This window comes from Mastigoproctus giganteus, chromosome 13, assembly GCF_048544385.1.
Source record: "Mastigoproctus giganteus isolate SK-2022 chromosome 13, ASM4854438v1, whole genome shotgun sequence".
NCBI lineage: Eukaryota > Metazoa > Arthropoda > Arachnida > Uropygi > Thelyphonidae > Mastigoproctus > Mastigoproctus giganteus.
The window spans coordinates 163,990,094-164,010,172 of record NC_143587.1 but is presented as its reverse complement, the minus strand read 5'-3'; the positions used below and the strand labels follow the sequence as shown (position 1 = coordinate 164,010,172).

Here is a 20,079-nt window from a genome sequence, read left to right as displayed (position 1 = left end):
GAAAACACAATGTCTGTCACCTGTACTAATCAAATTCAGGAAGTTGGGATTGCTTTCAGCAGCCTCAATGAGTTCTCTCCAGTGTTAACTCAGGCTGTTGACCGCCTGTTAACGAATATGGAACAAATTGCATAGACTTTGTCTTTTTCAAATCCTCGGTTATTATTCGTCAAATGGTTAACATGCAAAAAAAATCATTCAGAGGAAATGCATATCAGTTATTGGTAATGATTTCCCACATCTTTTCAATTAATTCTGACATTCAAACCATTTTTGCTGGATGTTCATAGTCTATGGGTGAAACGTTAATGCCACTCAAACACATGTACACAAGACAGGAAATTCCTCTATACACTTGCTTCATCAAACATTTCTGTGGCACTTTTCCCAGTCGAACATAAAACTTGATGTTTGCTTTGTTCCATTGTCCCTCCACAACACAGACGTGAGATGTGCAGTTCAGTTAATACTATGTTCTGAAATAGCATTAATTTACGCTGACCTTGAGTGCGGTGCTTGAGGAAGAACCACTCTTTCATTTCACGTTTACATCTAGCAGATGGCAGCAAGAGCACTAGTCTCACAAAATCAGTCTCATTTTCCAATCGGGACACTGTGTACATGAGTAATCACTGACTTATGACTGCCTACCCAATACTTGGTTGGACCAACATTTGCATAGATAGCAGCTACTATCTGCCTAGGGATTGACTCCACTAGATGTCTGAAGACATTTGTAGGGAACTGCAGGACTTTCTACGGTGTCGGAAAAGATAACAAAGCACGTCCATATGCCTCACTTTCCGTTCCAAAACATCCTACACTTCAATTGGATCAAGCTCAGGCAAATTTGTATAAGTAATAAGTAACAGTAGTCTTCTCCACCCGTGAAGTGTTACTTATTTGGGGTAGTAGAATACCATGGCAAAGCGTTCTGAAGGCATTCACAATATGAGATATAACCAAAACGATGGCAATTTAATTAATTAATTTAACTACTTTGATAGATGGTTAAGTTAAAATGATGCTTTTGCACTAACCTTTATGTTAGTCATTCTACCTTGTAGCATGAGGCCTTTGCCCTTAAATATTTTATAGTCTATATCAAGGGTGGCCAACAAATCAATCGTGATCTACCAGTTGATCGCGGCTTTAATTTCAGTCGATCACAACGAATTTTAAATATATATAAAAAATAGATTAGTCAAAATCTAAATGTTGTTATTATTATTATGCACCCCACTGTATAAGCTTATTAAAATCCATTGAACTACGTGACTACTTTTGTTGCTGCACAGCCACTAGGCTTGTCTAGTGAAAATTTGCGAAGTTACATTGTGGAGAGCATATGTCGAATTCTTATTTGGCATACTTAATATTAATAACTGGACAGTACTTATACGTTAATTTAATACCCTTTGATTTAAAATGAATACTATGAAAAAGAGTAAAACGTATCAATTTCAATCAAGAGTGGGAACTGGAATACTTTTTTGTAATGATAAAAGAAACATGTTTTCAATGCTTCCGTGGCTATACCCAAAAAAGGAAATTTAGAATGGCAATTCAATGCTATTTATTTTTGTTATTTGTTTTTTTTTTAGGAGCATTAGTAACTAAGGCCATACTGCTTCTGGGATATGCGGTGGTCATTCCCTGACCTTTCCGAATCCTCTGTATTTGGTGGTCACGGGCTCGAACCCCAGTCTAATCAAGAAGCGTTTGCTATGCACTGCTGCTCCTGCCCACTTGGCTGCGGAGGCACCCACTTCAATGCACTCTGTAGCATCATTTAAAGTGAGTCATTGTTTCAAAAAAAAAAAAAAAAAAGGAAACCATTTTTTTGCAAGAAGATGGCTATGGTAACAATACAGTGCAGAAAACATCATTTGTGATATGTGCAAATGAATTTTCTGATGGTCAATTCATCAAAGATGCATTTTTAGAAATAAGATTCTCTTTTTGAAAACTGTAAGAACAAAAATGAAATTAAAAGTGCTCTTCAAGATCTGCAATTATCTCAAAATACTTTGATGTAGCACATCGAAAAAATGAGTAAAAATGTGAGCGAACAATTGCGTACTCATTGTGTATCCTTTTCTTTACAACTGGATGAATTTCCAGATGTCAGCAATACAGCTCAATTGCTCGTTTTTGTTCGTATGGTTTTTTTGATTCTAACACTAAAACCATACACATCAGAGAAGAACTGCTGGGTATGGTTTCGTTAAAAGAAAGAACTAGAGGTGTTGATATATTTAACGCATTAAAAAATTTTATTGAAAAAATTAAGCTACCACTATTTAAGCTTGTATCAATAACAACAGATGGAGCTAAAGCAATGACATGGCATCTTAACGGATTCATCACATTGTACCAAAAGGATGATGAATTCCCATATTTTTTGAGTATCATCCACCAACAAGTGTTAGCCAGCAAAAGATTAAATACTAAAAGTGTTATGGACATAGCTTTCAAAATCATGAATTCCATCAGAAGACAATCTCTTCAAAGGAGACTTTTCAAAATGCACCTCGATGAAAATGAACCAGATCTGATATTACACACAGATGTGAGGTAGCTGAGTCAGAGTAATTTTTTACAGAGATTTCGAAATTTGCTGAATGAAATTTAAAAAATTTGTTGATCAAAGGGGAGATGATTATCAGCAGCTACAAGATACAGAGTGGTTGTGTGATCTGGCTTTTTTGGCAGATTTTACCAGTAAATTAAGTGATCTGAATTTGGAATTACAAGGAAAAAATAAAAATGTGGGTAACACGATTAGTACTATTTCTACATATAAATATCAATTTTTGACAATGGCTAAAGAGCTCAGAGAAAAAAAATTCAATCATTTTGCAAATATGCAAGATCATTTGCAAAAATATCCTGTTTTTGAATTTAATAGTGAGAAATATGTTTCTGAAATTGAGAAAGTTATGGATGATTTTGAAACCAGATTCAATGATTTTAAAACAATTGAAGACATTGTTCAATATATTTCTTATCCATTTAATGTCAACTTAGATATGAAACAAATTGCAGAACAAAATCACTGAGATTTTTCACTCGGAGAAAATATTACTTGAAAATGAAATTATCACATTGTGAAATGATATCTTCATAAAAGCCAGATCATCAGAAAAAGACTTTTGGAAATATGTTTGCCGAGAAAAGTACCCAACTGTGTAAATAAATGCAGTAACTTTTAAATTCCTGTTTTGGTTCCACATATCTGTGAATCAGCATTTTCGTATTTGAAACAAAAAAATATGAAGAATTGCTCTACTCTTACAGACTTGCATACAGAAGATTCTTTACAGTTCACCTTATCACAGTATATCCCCGATTTTGAAAGCTTGGCAGATGACATTAAGACACAAACTTTACATAAATTAAAAATTTAAATACGTATGAATTTAAAATAAGAATTCTGAATTGTATTTAATTTTAAAATTTATAAACAACATTTTTCAATATGTGTTGATTAACTTTTTTAACCATGTGCAACGAAATTCTTGAGATGGTAGATCGTGGCACATTTTGAAGGAAAAAAAGTAGATTGCATCACAAATTAAGTTGGCCACCCCCTGGTCTATATCACTGCACACCATCAGGCATCTCTCATATTGTGAAGTTATGCTTCATAACTGAGTTGTCACTATTGTAACACCAGGATACCTGCCCACCCACTGAGGAGAAGCCAACAAGCTTTGAAATAGTGCCACCTGGGTGGTGGTATCCGCTGAGATTAAGTAACAGTAGTCTTCTCCAATGGTGAAGTGTTACTTATTTGAGGTAGTACAATACCACAGCAACTCGTTCTGAAGGCATCCACAATATGAGATATAACCAAAACGATGCCAATTTAATTAATTAATTTAACTACTTTGGTAGATGGTTACGTTGAAATGCTTTTGCACTAACCTATATGTACTGATAACAGATAATTATCCAAATATTTGTTTTGTCAGATTCAAAATAAATAAAAATAAAATAAATACACCTGTTACCAGCAATAAAATACATTTAAAAAATAAACTGCTTTTTCATCTTGATTTTAGCATAGACACGACAATGTTAATGCTTTTCTGTCCATGCTAACCGTTCACAATAAGTGTATATTAACAAAGTTTGAAAAATTGAAATTTATATACAGTAAACTCCTGCTTACAGTGTTCTCATACTTTATTCCTTTTTTCTGGTTCCGTGGTCAATCCTATGAAGTAACAAGGATTTTTTTAACATCTATAGCACTCCTTAAAATGCCTGCATACATGTTCCCAGTTTACATATTGATCATTGCTTCAAAAACAGCACAATAAAAAAAAAAAGAAAAAAAAAAAAAAAAACCGAATACTGAAGAAATATGAAAAACAGTCCCCAAAAAATGTAATTTATCCTCTTTACTGGTTATAGTACTATTTGCTCTAATCCCTTTGAAAATACCATAACAAGACTTTACTATACACACAAATCAGTATTTAGGTCATAGTTTTCCTTTTCTTACCTTTCATAGTTTGAAAAATAAACACCAAAACTTCTATAGGAGAATAATAACGTATTTTTCCACATTGTTCTACTTCATATTTAAACCCATCCTCTTGAATTATCTAAAAAAAATTTCTAATTATTTAGTTATAATCATCTAATTATTTAAAAATAAACTGCACAGATATTTAATGTTTAAATAGTAGCTTTAAACAACCTAGTGATTAATGAAATTTTCATATAAAAAATACAGCTATCGAGAAGGAAATGACTTTCAATACCACTCAAAAGCACTTAAGAGCAGTTATGTGAAAGCAGCAAAGCAGCCTATAAATGAGCAAAGAGTAAAAAATACCTCACCTTGCAGAATAGCATGGCCTAAAAGTCAGTTATCTTATAACACACAGCTACAGTTGAAGTTTTTTAAAAAAAAGAAAAGAAATAAAATTTTGGGAAGTAAAAAAAAAATATTTATTATTGTACTTTAAGTGCAATTAGGAAACACACCTTATTTCATAATGAAAATATATTTTAAAATCTCTTGTGGTTTCACATTAGGTTTCAGTGTTTATAAATGCATTTTGGAGTGTAAATTTCAAAAAATGCAATACATGTAGCAATTTTTGTCTGGAGTTTTTCATCCCTGTAAATCCTTCTTGCCTTATCCGGACTTGATGCAAATATTCTTTTTATATATTTAAATGTATTAGTCACATTTACTATGCAAAAATTTTCATCGAGTTATGTGAAGCTAGGACTGTTTTCTCCTTTCATGTGTTTTAGCAGAACAAATTTTGCCTTCAGAACAAGTTTCCCTGTTACTGCATTTCTTTTAAACATCATCTAAAGGTTAACCAAGCATTTCTTTAAAAGAGATCATCTGCTGATGGACCTGTAAACAGGCTGACAAAATAGTGTCTAATTTTTTAAATAAATGGCAGATTAACCTTTTCAATGTACCATATGACTATTGCATTAACTAAGCAATTCAAATCCTATTAGTGACAAACACACACTAAATAAAAATTCCTCCCAACTTCATACAATTTAAAAAAAATTACACTGAATATTTTCCACATTCTGGTTTGTCTTTGGTTAACAAATTCTCTGTTGATGTAGTTAGGTTCATTAATGTCTCCACTTACTTTTCTGTTCTTATGGTAAACATTTTGGAGTGTAAATTCAAAAACTGCAATACATGCAGCAACTTTTGTCTGGAGTTTTTCATCCCTGTAAATCCTTCCTGCCTCATCTGACTTTGGATGCAAATATTCTTTTTATATACCGTATATATATTTAAATATATTAGTCACATTTACAAATAAATAAAAATTATACTGGTCAAAAAAAATAAAAAATAAAATAAAAAAAATCACGCCTTCACAGTAAAAAGTTGCAGATCCTAAAGGAAAGTGATCCAATGATCCCAAAAATATGTCTCTATCATGTGTCCATTAAAAGACATAAAATTTTAGTAACTTAACAAACAATCAATTTCAAATACAGTCAATTTGGGACACATCGGGACTAGTGCATTTTGGTCCAATTAAGCGGCTGCCCCAATTATCTGAAGTTTCATGTAAATAGTTAAAAATACAATGGACCTCTGCTTTACAATTGGTTCACTGCACAATCAAATCATGTTACAATGGACTCAACAGAGTAAAGTATTGTTCACTATACGATGTGTAGTAAGTGCCGGTCATTTTGATCACGTTTATGAATTGAATTTTAATTCTATTAAAAATCGATTCTAATTAGCGAAAATAGGAGGAATATTATCCACAAATTTACCCTTTATTACCTTACCAATTAAAAAAATTAAATGATACTTGAAAATCGGAAGAATGTAGGTGGTAATTGGAATAATTAATATGTATTGTAATATGTACATACTAACTAGTTGACATTTCTATTCACTGGGTGGGGGTTAAAATTTAAAACAGTAAAAAGATAAGCAACCAATAACAAAGAACACGGCACACACAAATTGCAAGTAACACGATACGTGCAAGTGAGAATGGAGTAACAAGTTACGAAGCTTTAAAAATAGGAATGAAGAGAAGATTCTGAAAATTAATTTTTTATATGATTGAAGATTTCATGGAAGTGTAAACACATTTCACCATAATAACCCACAGAATTCCAGCTGTCTGTAATTCAATAAGATCGAGTTTTTCTATCCATCTACGATAGATTGCACTAACTGAAAAGACCAATAAACAGGTGACTGCTAATTGTTTTATGGTTGTGACCTCAAGGAATCCGACCGAACCACTTAGTACAACAAAGGTAATCTCCAGTGATGCGGTCTCCTGCTCCTATTAAACGGCACGTTATCCCAATTAAGCAAAGTAAACCCTGGCTATTTTCTCGATTGGGTTCTGTTTTTTAAGATTTGCCCCAAATAAACGGCTGCCCTGATTAACCGGTGGCCCATATAACCAGAATGCACTGTATCATACAATAAGATACCCATGCTATCTAAAAAAATGAAGCTTATTCATTATAAAATACTTGAATGAAACAAACTGTACTACACATCCTATTTTCTTAGAATTGTTTTTCACTCAGTTTCTCTTATACTGTATTCTGTTTACCTTCTAAAAAAATCAGCAGTAATGACGTAGCTGAGTGGTCAGGAGCGTGAGTGCAGTAACATACACACTCTGGGTGGACCAGGGTTCAAGCCCATGACTGCTAAATACGATTAACATTTGTATCGATTGATTTATTGTAAACTCTACTGACCTGGTGGTTGTGTCGGAGTATAAGCAAGAACATTGAAGACCTTGGTATGGCTTTCCCATCGTGGATAAGTCCTGAAGAAAGCATGCCCCTTGCACATTGTTTACATTTCACACATTTTAAGGGGGGGGGGAAACTGAGATGGAAATGAAAAAAAAAATTAATTAGAGATATTTGATACCCCATATCCAATCTAACCAATCTGATAGGTTAGTATGATGCAATGACCAAGGAACAGGATGCGAAAAATAATTTTGACATCATATACTTGGATTTCAGAAAAGCTTTTGATACTGTTGCACATAAAAGACTGCTGTACAAACTGGAGCAATATGGCATTAAGGATTAGTTACTGCTATGGATAAAGGGATGGTTAAGTAGAAGACAGAGTGGTTATCAATGGGCACTGCTTTTCATGGACTAATGTTATCAGTGGAGTTCCTCAGGGTTCAGTGCTGGGTCCATTGTTGTTTTCAATATTTATCAATGATATTGATGAAGGTACATCAGGTTTAATGTCTAAATTTGCAGATGATACAGAGGTTGGCATGGTGGTTAATGACAATCATCAGGGTCGACAGGCTGAGAAATGGCAGCTGAAGTTTAACATTGACAAATGCAAGGTACTGCACATGGATAGCAGTAACCCTAGAATAGCATATGAACTGTGTGATACTATGCTCAGAGTAGTGGATAATGAAAAAGACCTGGGAGTAATTGTGCATTCACACATGAAATTCTCTGAGCAGTGCAGCCATGCTTCCAGGACAGCACTTGGTGTTTTGTCAATGATATACAAAAACTTTGCTAGTAGAGATAAGGAGATGATTATCCCTTTGTATGAGGCCGTGGTTAAGCCTCATCTTGGGTATACTCTATACAGGTCTGGATGCTTCACTTTAGGAAGGATGTAGATCTGCTGGAACTGATGTACAGAAGAGCAACCAGATTAGCAAAGGGAATGAAAGGATGCTCTTCCTTAGAAAGGCTTCAATTCGGCCAAACTGGAGCATTTCAAGATTAGACATCAGCGGGGAGTTCTGATTGAGGTGTTTAAACCATTGAATGGTTTGAGCAACCTCAATGCTGATGGGATTGTTCCTCTTGCTGAAGACTACACTACACACCGGGGAGGGGGGGAAGATATGAATTCAAGTTGAGGAAGGATGGTTGCAGGAGAGATGTGCAAAATTTTGCCTTCAATCAGTGGGTGATTGATTATATCATGTCTAAGTTTGCAGATGATACAAAGGTTGGCAGGGTAGTTAACGACAGTCATCAGGGTGAGCTACAGAATATTGTTGTGGAAGTGGATGGTTGAATAAATTCAAAGGAGAACTAGACAAATTCTTGGAAGGTAGGGATGGGTGAAGTGTGGGGTTTTTTTTTGTTTTTTTTGCTTATGCTATATTAGCTTGTTTTCTTACACCATTTGCCACTTCTACTACTGATCTTCATAACATTCCAGTAAAGTTGACAATGGAGATTCATAATTATTTTCTTTCCTTTTCCCAAGAAATCCATACACAAATTCTTTAAATGACTGCCAAGCAACTAGTTTAGTGTCCTGCAACTTTGTTTCAGCATCATCTTTCAGGAGTTCCTTTATTTGAGGCCCTGCTCCTGGCCACCTGGCTACGGAGGCACCCTTCATATCAGTTTTTCAATCCAATAACATGAATGGTGGAACTGACTGGTATGCATTTCCATTGTGCAGTAAAACTGCTTTTGAACTTAATTTTGAGGTATCAATAAATACCTAAGATTGCATTCAGTGCCCAGTTCATTAGGATTGTGTTCAATGCTCAGTTCATTCAGAAGACTATTAATATATTTAAAATTTCGTAAGTTTTAAAATTTTCTATTGATATTAGGTCACTAATAAGAAGCAAAAGGCATACATTCAATTTTCCTGACTAGCCACATTCTCAAGGTTGGTGGTATGAGTAACACAGCAAATATGTGGGGCTGAAGTTTAGTCCAAAGTACAAAGAATATGTATGTTAAATAATACTGTAGAATTTCTTCCTCTGAGTATTTGTTCTCATTTATATGTGGCAGAAATTGTTAGTGGTTCAGACACTTCCTTTGCTTCTGAAGTTTATCAAACTGTAACAGGAAGATAAATTGCTGAAATTAAACATAAGAAAGGACACTGGGGAGAATGAGATCTATCCAATTATATTAAGGGAAGCAGCAAAGTAAGTAAGGCAACTGTTAGCCATAATTATGAGAGTATCCTTGGATTGAGGCAGAGATCACCGCAGACTAAGAGATGTGTAACTGTATCCCTAATTCACAAAGGGGGATCAAAGGGTGACACGAGTAATTACAGACCTGTTAGTATAATTTCTATTCCAGGGAAAATAATGGAATGACTGGTTAAAAAAGAAAGCAGGATCTAGACAGGGCTGCAGTTATACTTCAGACGGAGCAAAGGTTTGTTAAGGGGAAATCTGGTCCGACAATTTGATTGGATACTACAACGTGGTCACAAAGGAACTGGCTGCAAAAAATAATTTTTAAATCATACTTGGATTTTAGATCACTCATTAGTAAAGGGTGCTCACGGTCAGGCGTGGTTAGTACCTACTGAAAGTGGTGTGAAGAGGGGAACCCACAACCCGCCAGCGAGGTGTTGGACAACCACAGCTCATCAATGCTTCAGGTGAGGGAAGGCTCTCACGGATAATATGTGCCAACAGAAGGGTGACTGTGGTGCAACTCGCTCTTAATTGGAATGCTGGTGACGGGAGTAATGTGTCACAACACAGTACATAGAACCCTGGTGAAAATAGGGCTGCATAGCCGCAGGCTGCTCCTAGTGACCATGCTAACCATGGTTTACCGGCGACAGTGTCTACAATAGGTGTCAATTAGTGTCTACAATAGGTGTCTTCTCTGTCACATGTCTAATTAACTAATTAGACATGTGACAGAGAAGAAAAATGCATGGGATATATATAAATTAACATGTGATAGATATAAGCTGCTCCGTAACCAAGTTACAAAGGAGGTTAGGCAGGCAAAGGCAGATTATGACAAATCTTTGGCAAAGAATGCAAAGAAGAACAGCAAGGAGTTCTTTACTTATGTAAACTCTAGAAGGAAGGGGATGAATCAGATTGATCCACTTGATACCGATGGTTCAACTGTTCATGATCCTGCTCAGGTAGCTAACAAACGAAATGAATATTTTGCATCTACATTCACACATGAGGAAATATTCAGGGAGGGGAATGCCAGAGGTGTATTCAACTCTGGTAAGCTATATAATCTTGTAATAACTGAGAATAAAGTGGAGGAGAAATTCTTAATGATAAACACAAGAAAGGCACCTGGGGTGGATGGATCTATCCAGTTACATTAAAGGAGGCAGCAAAGGAAGTAAGCAAACCCTTTGCCATAATTATGAAAGCTTCCCTGGACTCAGGGGAGGTAGCCATGGACTGGAGATGTGCAAATATGACCCCAATCCACAAAGGAGAATCAAAGGGAGACACAGGTAATTAATGACTTGTTAGTTTAACTTTTGTTCCAAGGAAATTAATGGAGGCACTGGTTAAAGAAGCATTGCAGGATCATCTAGACATGACTTCAGTTACAGCTCGGACACAGCATGGGTTTCTTAAGGGGAAGTCTTGTCTGACCAATTTGACTGGATACTATGATGTAGTCACAAAGGAACTGGATGCAAAGAATAGCTTTGATATCATATATTTGGATCTTAGAAAAGCCTTTGATACTGTTGCACATGAAAGACTGCTGCACAAATTGGAGCAGTGTGGCATTGGAGGCCAATTGCTGCTATGGATAAAGGGATGGTTGAGGGGGAGAAGACAGAGAGTGGTAATCAATGGACACTGCTCATCGTGGACTAATGTTATTAGTGGAGTACCTCAGAGTTCAGTGTTGGGTCCATTATTGTTTTCTGTATTTATAAATGATACTGATGATGGTATATCAAGCTTAATGTCCAAGTTTGCAGACGATACAAAGGTTGGTGATGATGGTATATCAAGCTTAATGTCCAAGTTTGCAGACGATACAAAGGTTGGCAGGGTTGTTAAGGACACTACTGATGCTATGCTGCTGCAACAGGATCTGAAAAAGTTGAGCAGATGGGCTGAGAGGTGGCAAATGAAGTTTAACATTGACAAATGTAAAGTACTACATATGGGAAACAGCAACCCCAGAGCAACACTGTGGTATCAACGTATCAACATTGACAGTGGTAGAGAATGAAAAGGACCTGTGGGTAATTGTGCAGGCAGATATGAAGTTCTCTGAGCAGTGCAGACGGGCTGCAAGAGTAGCTCATGGTGTCTTGTCAATGACATACAGGAATTTTTCTAGCAGGGATAAGGAGGCGATTATTTCCTTGTGTGGCAATGGTCAGGCCACACCTTGAGTACTGTATACAGCTTTCTTGCATCATGTGCCTTTGCTAATGCTAAAAGGAAGGGGCTGAATCACTTGGTCCACTTGATTTCAATGGTTTATCTATTGATGATCCTGCTCAGATTGCTGACAAACTGAATAGGTATTTTGTATCTACATTCATACATGAAGGAATGCCAGATGTTTATTAAACCTTAATGGGGAGCTAAATGATTTTTTGATAATTGAAAAGAAAATGAGAGAGAAATTGAAGCTAAATATAGAAAAAGGCAACTGGGTGGATGGGATCTAACATATTACATCAACAGAAGTAGCAAAAGAGGTAAGTGAACCTTTAGCCAAAGCTATGAGGATGTACTTGGACTGGAAGGAAGTCCTTATGGACTGAAGGTGTGTGTGTGAACATTTTCCCTCAGTTCACATAAGTAACAGAACCTGATTTCAGTTCCATCGTGGAAAATGAGTTAGCAGTTAAAGTAGTGCAGGACCATTTAGACGGAAATGCAGTTATACTGCAGTCACAGCATGGATTTGTTCAGGAGTTAGCTTGTCTGACTAATATGATTGGATATATTCAGTAACAAACGAAATGGATGCAAAAAAAAAAAAATAAATAAATAATAATAATTTTGACATAACTTAGATTTCAGAAAAGCTTTTGATACTATTTCACATAAAAACTGCTGCATAAATTAAAGGTGTTAGGGGAAAGCTCAAGAGATGGTTTAGTGGGAAGAAAATAAAGAGTGGTTGCAAATGGGTACAGCTCTCCTTAGACTGCAGTGGAATTCCTCAGAATTCAATGCCAGGCCCAGAGTTGTTTTTGATATTTACCAACACAGGCAAGGCTTAATCTTTAAATCTGCAGATGATACAGAGGGTGGTAGTGTGGTTAATGACAGTAATCAGGGTATGCTATGGCAACAAGATCTAGAATAATTAGGCAGATGGTCTCGGAAGTGCCAACTGAAATTTAACATTGACATTTGAACAGTACTTCATGAGTATCAGCGATCCCAAGTTAAAATACCAACTATGTGGTACTACACTCAGGGTAGTGGAAAACAAGGCCTGGGGTGGGAAATGTGCATTCTGGTATGCAGTTATCTGAGAAGTGGACACAGGTTGCCAGCCCATGAGGTTTTGTCAGTAATTAGGCCAAGTGTTCCACATTCCTTATGCCAACTTGTACTGCGTTTGTTTGTTTGTTATTTGGTTTTTAGGAGCATTAGCAACTAAGGCCATATTGCTCCGGGATATGCGGTGGTCATTCCCTGACCTTTCCGCATCCTCTGTATTTGGTAGTCATAGGCTTGAACCCCGGTCTATCAAGGAGCGTGTGCTACGCACTGCTGCTCCTGCTCACCTGGCTACGGAGGCACCTTGTACTGCGTACAGGCTTGTAAGCCTCATTTTAAGAAGGGTGTGGATCTGTTGGAACAGATGCAGAGAAGAGCATCGAGATTAATGAAAGGAACAAAACAGTGCTCTTACCAAAAAAGACTTCATTCAGTGAATTTTTGCAGGTGCCTATTCTGGTGTCCCAGAATAGGCACCTGCAAAAAAGATCTGACTGAGGTGTTTAAGGCTTTTGAATGGATTGAGCATGAGTATTTGAATGGCTCTTGCTGAATCTTGCTTTTATGCATCACTTTTACTTCTAACATTATCTATATAATTTTGGCTGATCTAACTGACCAGACCGACCATGAACAGATGAGTATGCAGTAATACTGGCAAGCCTTCTATAAAAAAACGATGCCTTAAAATTCATTGATACTGCATAGTGTGAGGTTCCACATAACTGTATTCAAAGTTCATGGCTTGTTTGTTTGTTTGTTATTTGGTTTTTAGGAGCATTAGCAACTAAGGCCACATTGCTTCGGGATATGTGGTGGTCATTCCCTGACCTTTCCACATCCTCCGTATTTGGTGGTCACGGGCTCAAACCCCGGTCTAATCAAAAAGTGTATGCACTGCTGCTGCCCACCCGGCTATGGAAGTGCCAAAGTTCATGGCATAAGTTATGTCCAGATCTTAACAACTCCTTCAAAGGCTCTAATACCGATGAAGATTATGCAAAAACAAATGAAGGTCTGTTTGCACTGGAGCATCATCACATTCAAGAGGAGGCAGCAGCAGTGAGCGCAAGCCCAGAGGTTAAAGAAGAACAAAGTCTGACAGTAAAAGGAATATCAAAGGCATTAAATCTTATAAATGAAAGCCTAATCTTGAATTAAGCTCTATAAAGTGCAACATAAAGTTATGTTACAACTAGGTTGTCACTATGAGTTGGTGCATGAGAAGAGGCAATGTACAAAGCAACTAACTCTGGATTCCTTTTTCAGGCACACAAGGGAGCAGTTAAGTAAACCCTCCATCTCCCAGTTTAGTGTGACACCCCCCCCCCACCTATCTGGTCCAAATCCAAAGGGAAAGGAATCTGACTTTGACGATCCCTCTCATCAATCTGCCTAAAGTCACCTTCCACCCCACAATCTCTCTCTCTCTCAATTGTGCTTTGTACTGTATATGTTGATTATAGTGAACATACTTTTTCGCAGCATACAAAAAAAACATAAAATAAATAAATCAATAAAGATGAATGAATCTCAGTGGTTGCTCATCATTTTCTTTAGAGTGCCCAATCTTCTAACCAAAGAAAATGATGGTTACGTACTGGCAGGGGTAACATAGATAGATGCGAGAGTTACTCTCACAGGCCTATTTTTGCCCGTTCCGGAACATAACCCTCGTGTAAATTAAGAAGTCAATGTATATAACATAAAAATTATTTTGTGAATCTGTTTCCTTTGTGACTGCATCACAGTATCTAATCAAATTGGTCAGACAAGATTTCTCATTAACAAACTCATGCTGTGACTGCAGTATAATTGCATTCCTGTTTATATGGTCCTTCATTACTTCTTTAACCAGTGACTCATTTATTTTTCCAGTAACAGATTTAACAGCTAACAGGTCTGAAATTACTCATGTCACCTTTTGAACCTCCTTGTTCTCGTAATTATAGCTACAGGATTGCTTAACTCCTTTGCTGCCTCCCTTAATTGGATAGATTCCAGCAACCCCAGGTGCTTTTTTTGTTTAGTTTCAACAATTTCTCTTCCACCTTCCTTCCATTAATCACAAAATAATTTAGCTCCCTGTTAGAGTTCAATAAACTCCTGTCATCCCCATTCCTTAAAGAATTCCTTGTGTGTGAATGTAGATGCAAAATTCCTATTTAGTTTTTCAGCAACCTGAGCAGGGTCATCAAGAGTTGACCAATTAACTGCAAATTGTTCAATGTGATTTAACCTCTTCCTTCTACTATTCCTTAAAGCACAGAAGTCTTTGCTGCTTTTCTTTGCATTATTTGCCAGAGAGTTCTCAATCTGCCTTGGCTTGCATAACCTCCTTTGTGACCTGATTATAGACTAATTTATGTGCCATTTCTATCACCTGAAAATTTATATGCATCCTCTGCATTTTTCTTCTCTGCCACAAATCTCATCAGTTCATCTGACATCCATGCCTAGAACAGTATTTCTTCATTGATATGAAAAGACCAGTAGCTTCTATGGTTACTTCCCTCAAAGCTTCCCATTTAAAATTTGCTTTTGGTAACATCATCTGTTGGTCCTACTGCATAGAATTTAAAAACTGTCTGAGACCACTGTAGTCACCCACCATCTACTTCAATTTCGTACCAATTAAATGCTAGAGACACGTAATAGTATTTGCTACATTCCTGCTCATAACATGCTTAGCTGCATACAGACTGAACAGAGACACACACAAATATATACATAGCATAATTACGAAAGAAAACGCCTTTTCCTTCACCTCAACAGTAGTTGTCTTTAATTAAATTCCACATTAGCAGTGTCTTTAATTAATTCCACATTAGTAGTGTCTTTAATTAAATTCCACACTGGTCCTTGAGGTCGTCACAGATATTCTCTCAGATATGCCAGACAAGCTGTACTTGCTACTGGGGAGTCTAAAACGCTGATGTTCTTTTTTTGTTGCATAAGGAGTCTTGTTGTTGCACAAGGAGTCTGAAGAAGACTCCTTGTGCAACAAATGAACGAGTGACGAGCGAATTCTATAATCAACTAGAGTAATCAACGAGTGTGCATTTAGTCGATGATGATGAAGAATAAACATTCTTTAACATTTGTAGTCATAAATAATTTCTTTATTATTATAATTTGCTTGATTTTACAGGCTACGTTTTAATTTCTTTGGATAAATCAATCATTGTCTAAACAAACTAATTAGCTAACTAATTTCATTGTTGATAACGTAACCCCTATTTTTAACATTATGTCTATGGGAAATAAATTCCAGCTTCACGAGTGCACGTGCTAGGAACAAATTAACTTGTAAAGTCGAGAACTACCTGTAATTGGTTATCCAGTTTTCTCTCTGATCGCTCACTGAGGGTGATGGCTGTCTGTCTTATAACTTCTCTACTAATGCTGGTGTCCCCCCCAAGTTTCAGTTATTTCCCCCAACTATTTTCCTCTTGTATATTAATGACCTACTTCCATTAACTGGAAATCCTATCGATAGTTTTGCTGATGATAGCATTCTACCTTGCAGTTTAAGAAACCTCGTCCTGCTGATCTCCATGTAATTCTCCAGTGGGGCAAAGAAAACTTAGTTGATTTCAATCCTTCTAAAACTCAGTCCTGTCTTATATGTTGCAAAAAGGATTCTTCTGCTCTTATCTTTGGTGACAATCCGAATTCTAGGCAAGATGATATACCTCTTTTGGGATTACCGTGACTTATAATCTCTCTTGGCACAAGCACATTGCAAATATTGCTTCCTCTTCATCTAAAAAACTTGGTTTTCTCTTTCGCTCTCACCGTTACTTTTCTTCCAAGCAGTTTTTCACTCTGTACAAATTGCAAATTTGCCATACCATGGTTTGTTTTGTTTGTTTGTTATTTGGTTTTTAGGAGCATTAGCAACTAAGGCCATATTGCTCCGAGGATATGCGGTGGTCATTCTCTGACCATTCCGCACCCTTCGTATTTGGTGGTCACGGGCTCAAACCCCGGTCTAATCAAGAAGTGTGTGCTACGCACTGCTGCTCCTGCCCACCTGGCTATGGAACATTGTTTCCAAATCCTACCATGGAATATTGTTTCCACATCTGGGGCGGTACCCCCAAAACCTCTCTCAGGCTTCTCGATTCCATTCAGAAGAGGGCAGTTAGGTTAATTAATGACTCCTCTCTAACAGAGTCTCTCCACTCTGTCTCATAGACATACTGTTTTTGCTGCATGCCTTTTCTACAGATACTTCCATGGGCACTGTTCTGAATTGGCTTGTATAATTCCCGCTCTCTCTCTCTTTCAAAACAGTCCGAACACTTGCCACCACCAGCCATTTATTGTCCAACTTCAAACTCATAGAACCAACTTTTTATCTTCCTCGTTTATTCATTCAACTGACATTTTCTGGAACAACCTTCCTTCATATGTATTTCCTGAAAATTAGTCTACAGAAGTTCAAGCCTAATATCAATAATTATCTTCTTTCGTCTTCTCAACCTCCAACCCAAGCATGGTATAAGTACCATGGTTCTAATACTTCTCGTGTTTGGAGTTTTCATAAAAAAAATAATAAAAAAATAAAATAAAATAAATAGTACTCTGTGATCACTGCCACCCAGTAAGTCTTTTACCTGCAGATTCTTAAAGCATGAAGAATCACTGGTGATAACCAAATAACGAGTACCGCTTATTGCTTCCTCTATAACATGCTGCTGTAGAAAACAGTCATCCAATAAATCGACTATCTTGCTAGTGTGGGTGATCAACCCAAAAAAAAATTCTAATCAGCATGTGGAAAGTTACAATCCCTATTACAAGATATTCTTATTTACTAGCCCACTATTTCTTTGTATGGTTGTTTGGTATACTCATCACAATCTTTAGGCCTATAGCTCACTCCTACTCTCACTTCTGTTTTCTTAAACTATATAAGCATGCATCAAGGATTTCACTATTCTGCTATAATGGCACTCCTCCTAATACTGGACAAATGAAATATTTCCTGACAAGTTTCCAGAAAGTGGTACTAGTCTTGGGGGTGGATTATTCCGATGTTTCCAATGTTTTTTTTTTTAGATATTGTCTACTTTTATATTTGAGATAGGTTTCTCAACCTTTTTTCAAATATAAACCACTTTTATATTTGAGGCAACAGATCACAAAACAAAATTAAACAATACATCCCAATATATTGTTAACTATTTTTTTAAATACAATGATATGTATTTGTACCTATGGATACAGGCATTAGCATTAGTAGAGGCATATGATGCAAGAAAGCAAGCTTATGCAGCATCAGCCAAAAAAAAAAAAAAAACAACCCCACTCCCATTTAACCCCTCCGTTCGTTCGAAATACCTGTCCAGCTGAGCCTTAAATTTATTTAGGCACAACAAGGGATGGAAGTCTGTTCCACCAACCAACTACCCGCTGGCTAAAGGCAAATTTCCGCACATATGTCTTTCCTCAATTTGAATTTATGCCCACTCAGGTGATTATTCTGAGCAAGAGGCAGAACCCCATCAGCATTGAGCATGCTCAAACCATTCAAGGCTTTATACACCTCTATCAGATCACCTCACCAATGCCTAGTCTCCAGACACTGTAATTTGTAACACTTAAGCCTTTCTTCATAAGAGCAACCCTTTGTTCCACTCACTAATTTTGTTGCCCTTCTCTGTACTCGTTCCAGCAGCTCTACATCCTTGAAATGAGGCCTCCAGATCTGTATACAGTACTCAAGGTGTGGCCTGACCATTGCCTTATACAAGGGAATAATCACCTCCTTATCCCTGCTAGAAAAATTCCTGTATATCAATGACAAGACACCATGAGCTACTCTTGCAGCCCGTCTGCACTACTCAGAAAACTTCATGTCTGCCTGCACAATGACCCCAGGTCCTTTCCATTCTCTACCACTGTCAGTGTAGTACAACAACAGAGTTGATACATTGCTCTGGGATTACATTTGTCAATTTTAAACCTCATTTGCCACCTTTCAGCCCATCTGCTCAACCTTTCCAGATCGTGTTGCAGCAGTATACTGTCAGTAGTGTCCTTAACAACCCTGCAAACCTTTCTATCATCTGCAAACTTGGACATTAAGCTTGATATACCATCATCAATATCATTTAAAAATAGAGAAAACAACAATGGACCCAACAATGAACCTTAGGGACTCCACTAATAACATTAGTTCACGATGAGCAGTGTCTATTGATTACCACTCTGTCTTCTCCCCCTCAACCATCCCTTTATCCATAGTAGCAATTTGCCTCCAATGCCACACTGCTCCAATTTGTGCAGGAGTCTTCCATGTTGGTTGGTTTAAATGGAAGTTTATTGGCACAAGGGCAACTAAGGTGAAATTTTGTCTGTTACAGTAATTGTGCAAATGTTTTATTTTTTTTTCCCAGTCATATGTCAGATAAGTTCATATAAATGAATTTGTTTTAAAAAATTAAATAAATCGGATAAATTTGCGTCATCACCGAGAATATGGTTCATGTCTAATGAATTGTTTTGGATTAAAACCGATTTAAAATTTGTTAATTGGGCAATTTGTTAATCGAGGAGAATGTGTTTCACTGTAAGTAGGGCGGAACAATAACGACAGTGAGGAGATTCATCCCCTGTCAACAAATGGAGGTGGGTGAGAGAGGAATGCCTAATGCATGTCCTTGCAAGGATGACCTCTTCTCGTCTGTTTAATCGTGAACTAGATTTCCAGTATTGTGGCTTTATTTATAAAAGTTTATTATGGGTCTGTTGCTGCCATACTGATGTCCATTGGTCAATACATAACTGTTTTATGATAAGTTTACAGTGCATATAAGGAATCAAGGCAAGTGAAGATACGGGGTTGACTGGATTTTTTGCTGCTTGATCTGCTTTCTCATTTCCCTGGATTCCAGCATGCCCAGGGATCCAGCAGAACCTTACCTCTGTGTTATGCTCTGTGAGATTAATTAACTGTGCCCTGATTTCTTTCAGAATAGGATGAGAGTTCAGATATTTATGTTGTAAAGAAGTTACTGCACTCAAGGAATTGGTATAGATTATAATTTCTTAATGCGATGTCATGGGGAGTCGGTCAGCTCCCCATGACATCGCAGAAAGCACTCTAAGAATATTCATTTTCTTCAAACAAATAATTCGTACATGTTGTATGTGTTTCAGGAAGTTTAATTTCTTATCTAATATTAAACCTAAGAATCTAATATTGTCATTGACTGGAATAGCATGATTTCCCAGGTGCAATTCAGGATCAGGGTGCAGTTTTCGCTTCTTGCAGAAGTGTATAGTGACAGTTTTCTCTGGTGACAGTCTATACCCATTTTGTGACATCCACGTTTGTATTTTATTT

At 36.9% G+C, this 20,079-nt stretch overlaps 1 protein-coding gene across 1 annotated transcript in view; it reads right to left on the bottom strand.

Annotated features, from left to right (window-relative positions):
- Positions 1–20,079, bottom strand: part of LOC150076571 (heat shock 70 kDa protein 14-like) — a 231,739-nt gene that overhangs the window by 151,279 nt on the left and 60,381 nt on the right. The window contains exon 4 of the mRNA XM_090387461.1: positions 4,514–4,616. Within this exon, the coding sequence (XP_090243587.1) occupies positions 4,514–4,616 (103 nt within the window). The remainder of the gene's footprint in view (positions 1–4,513; positions 4,617–20,079) is intronic.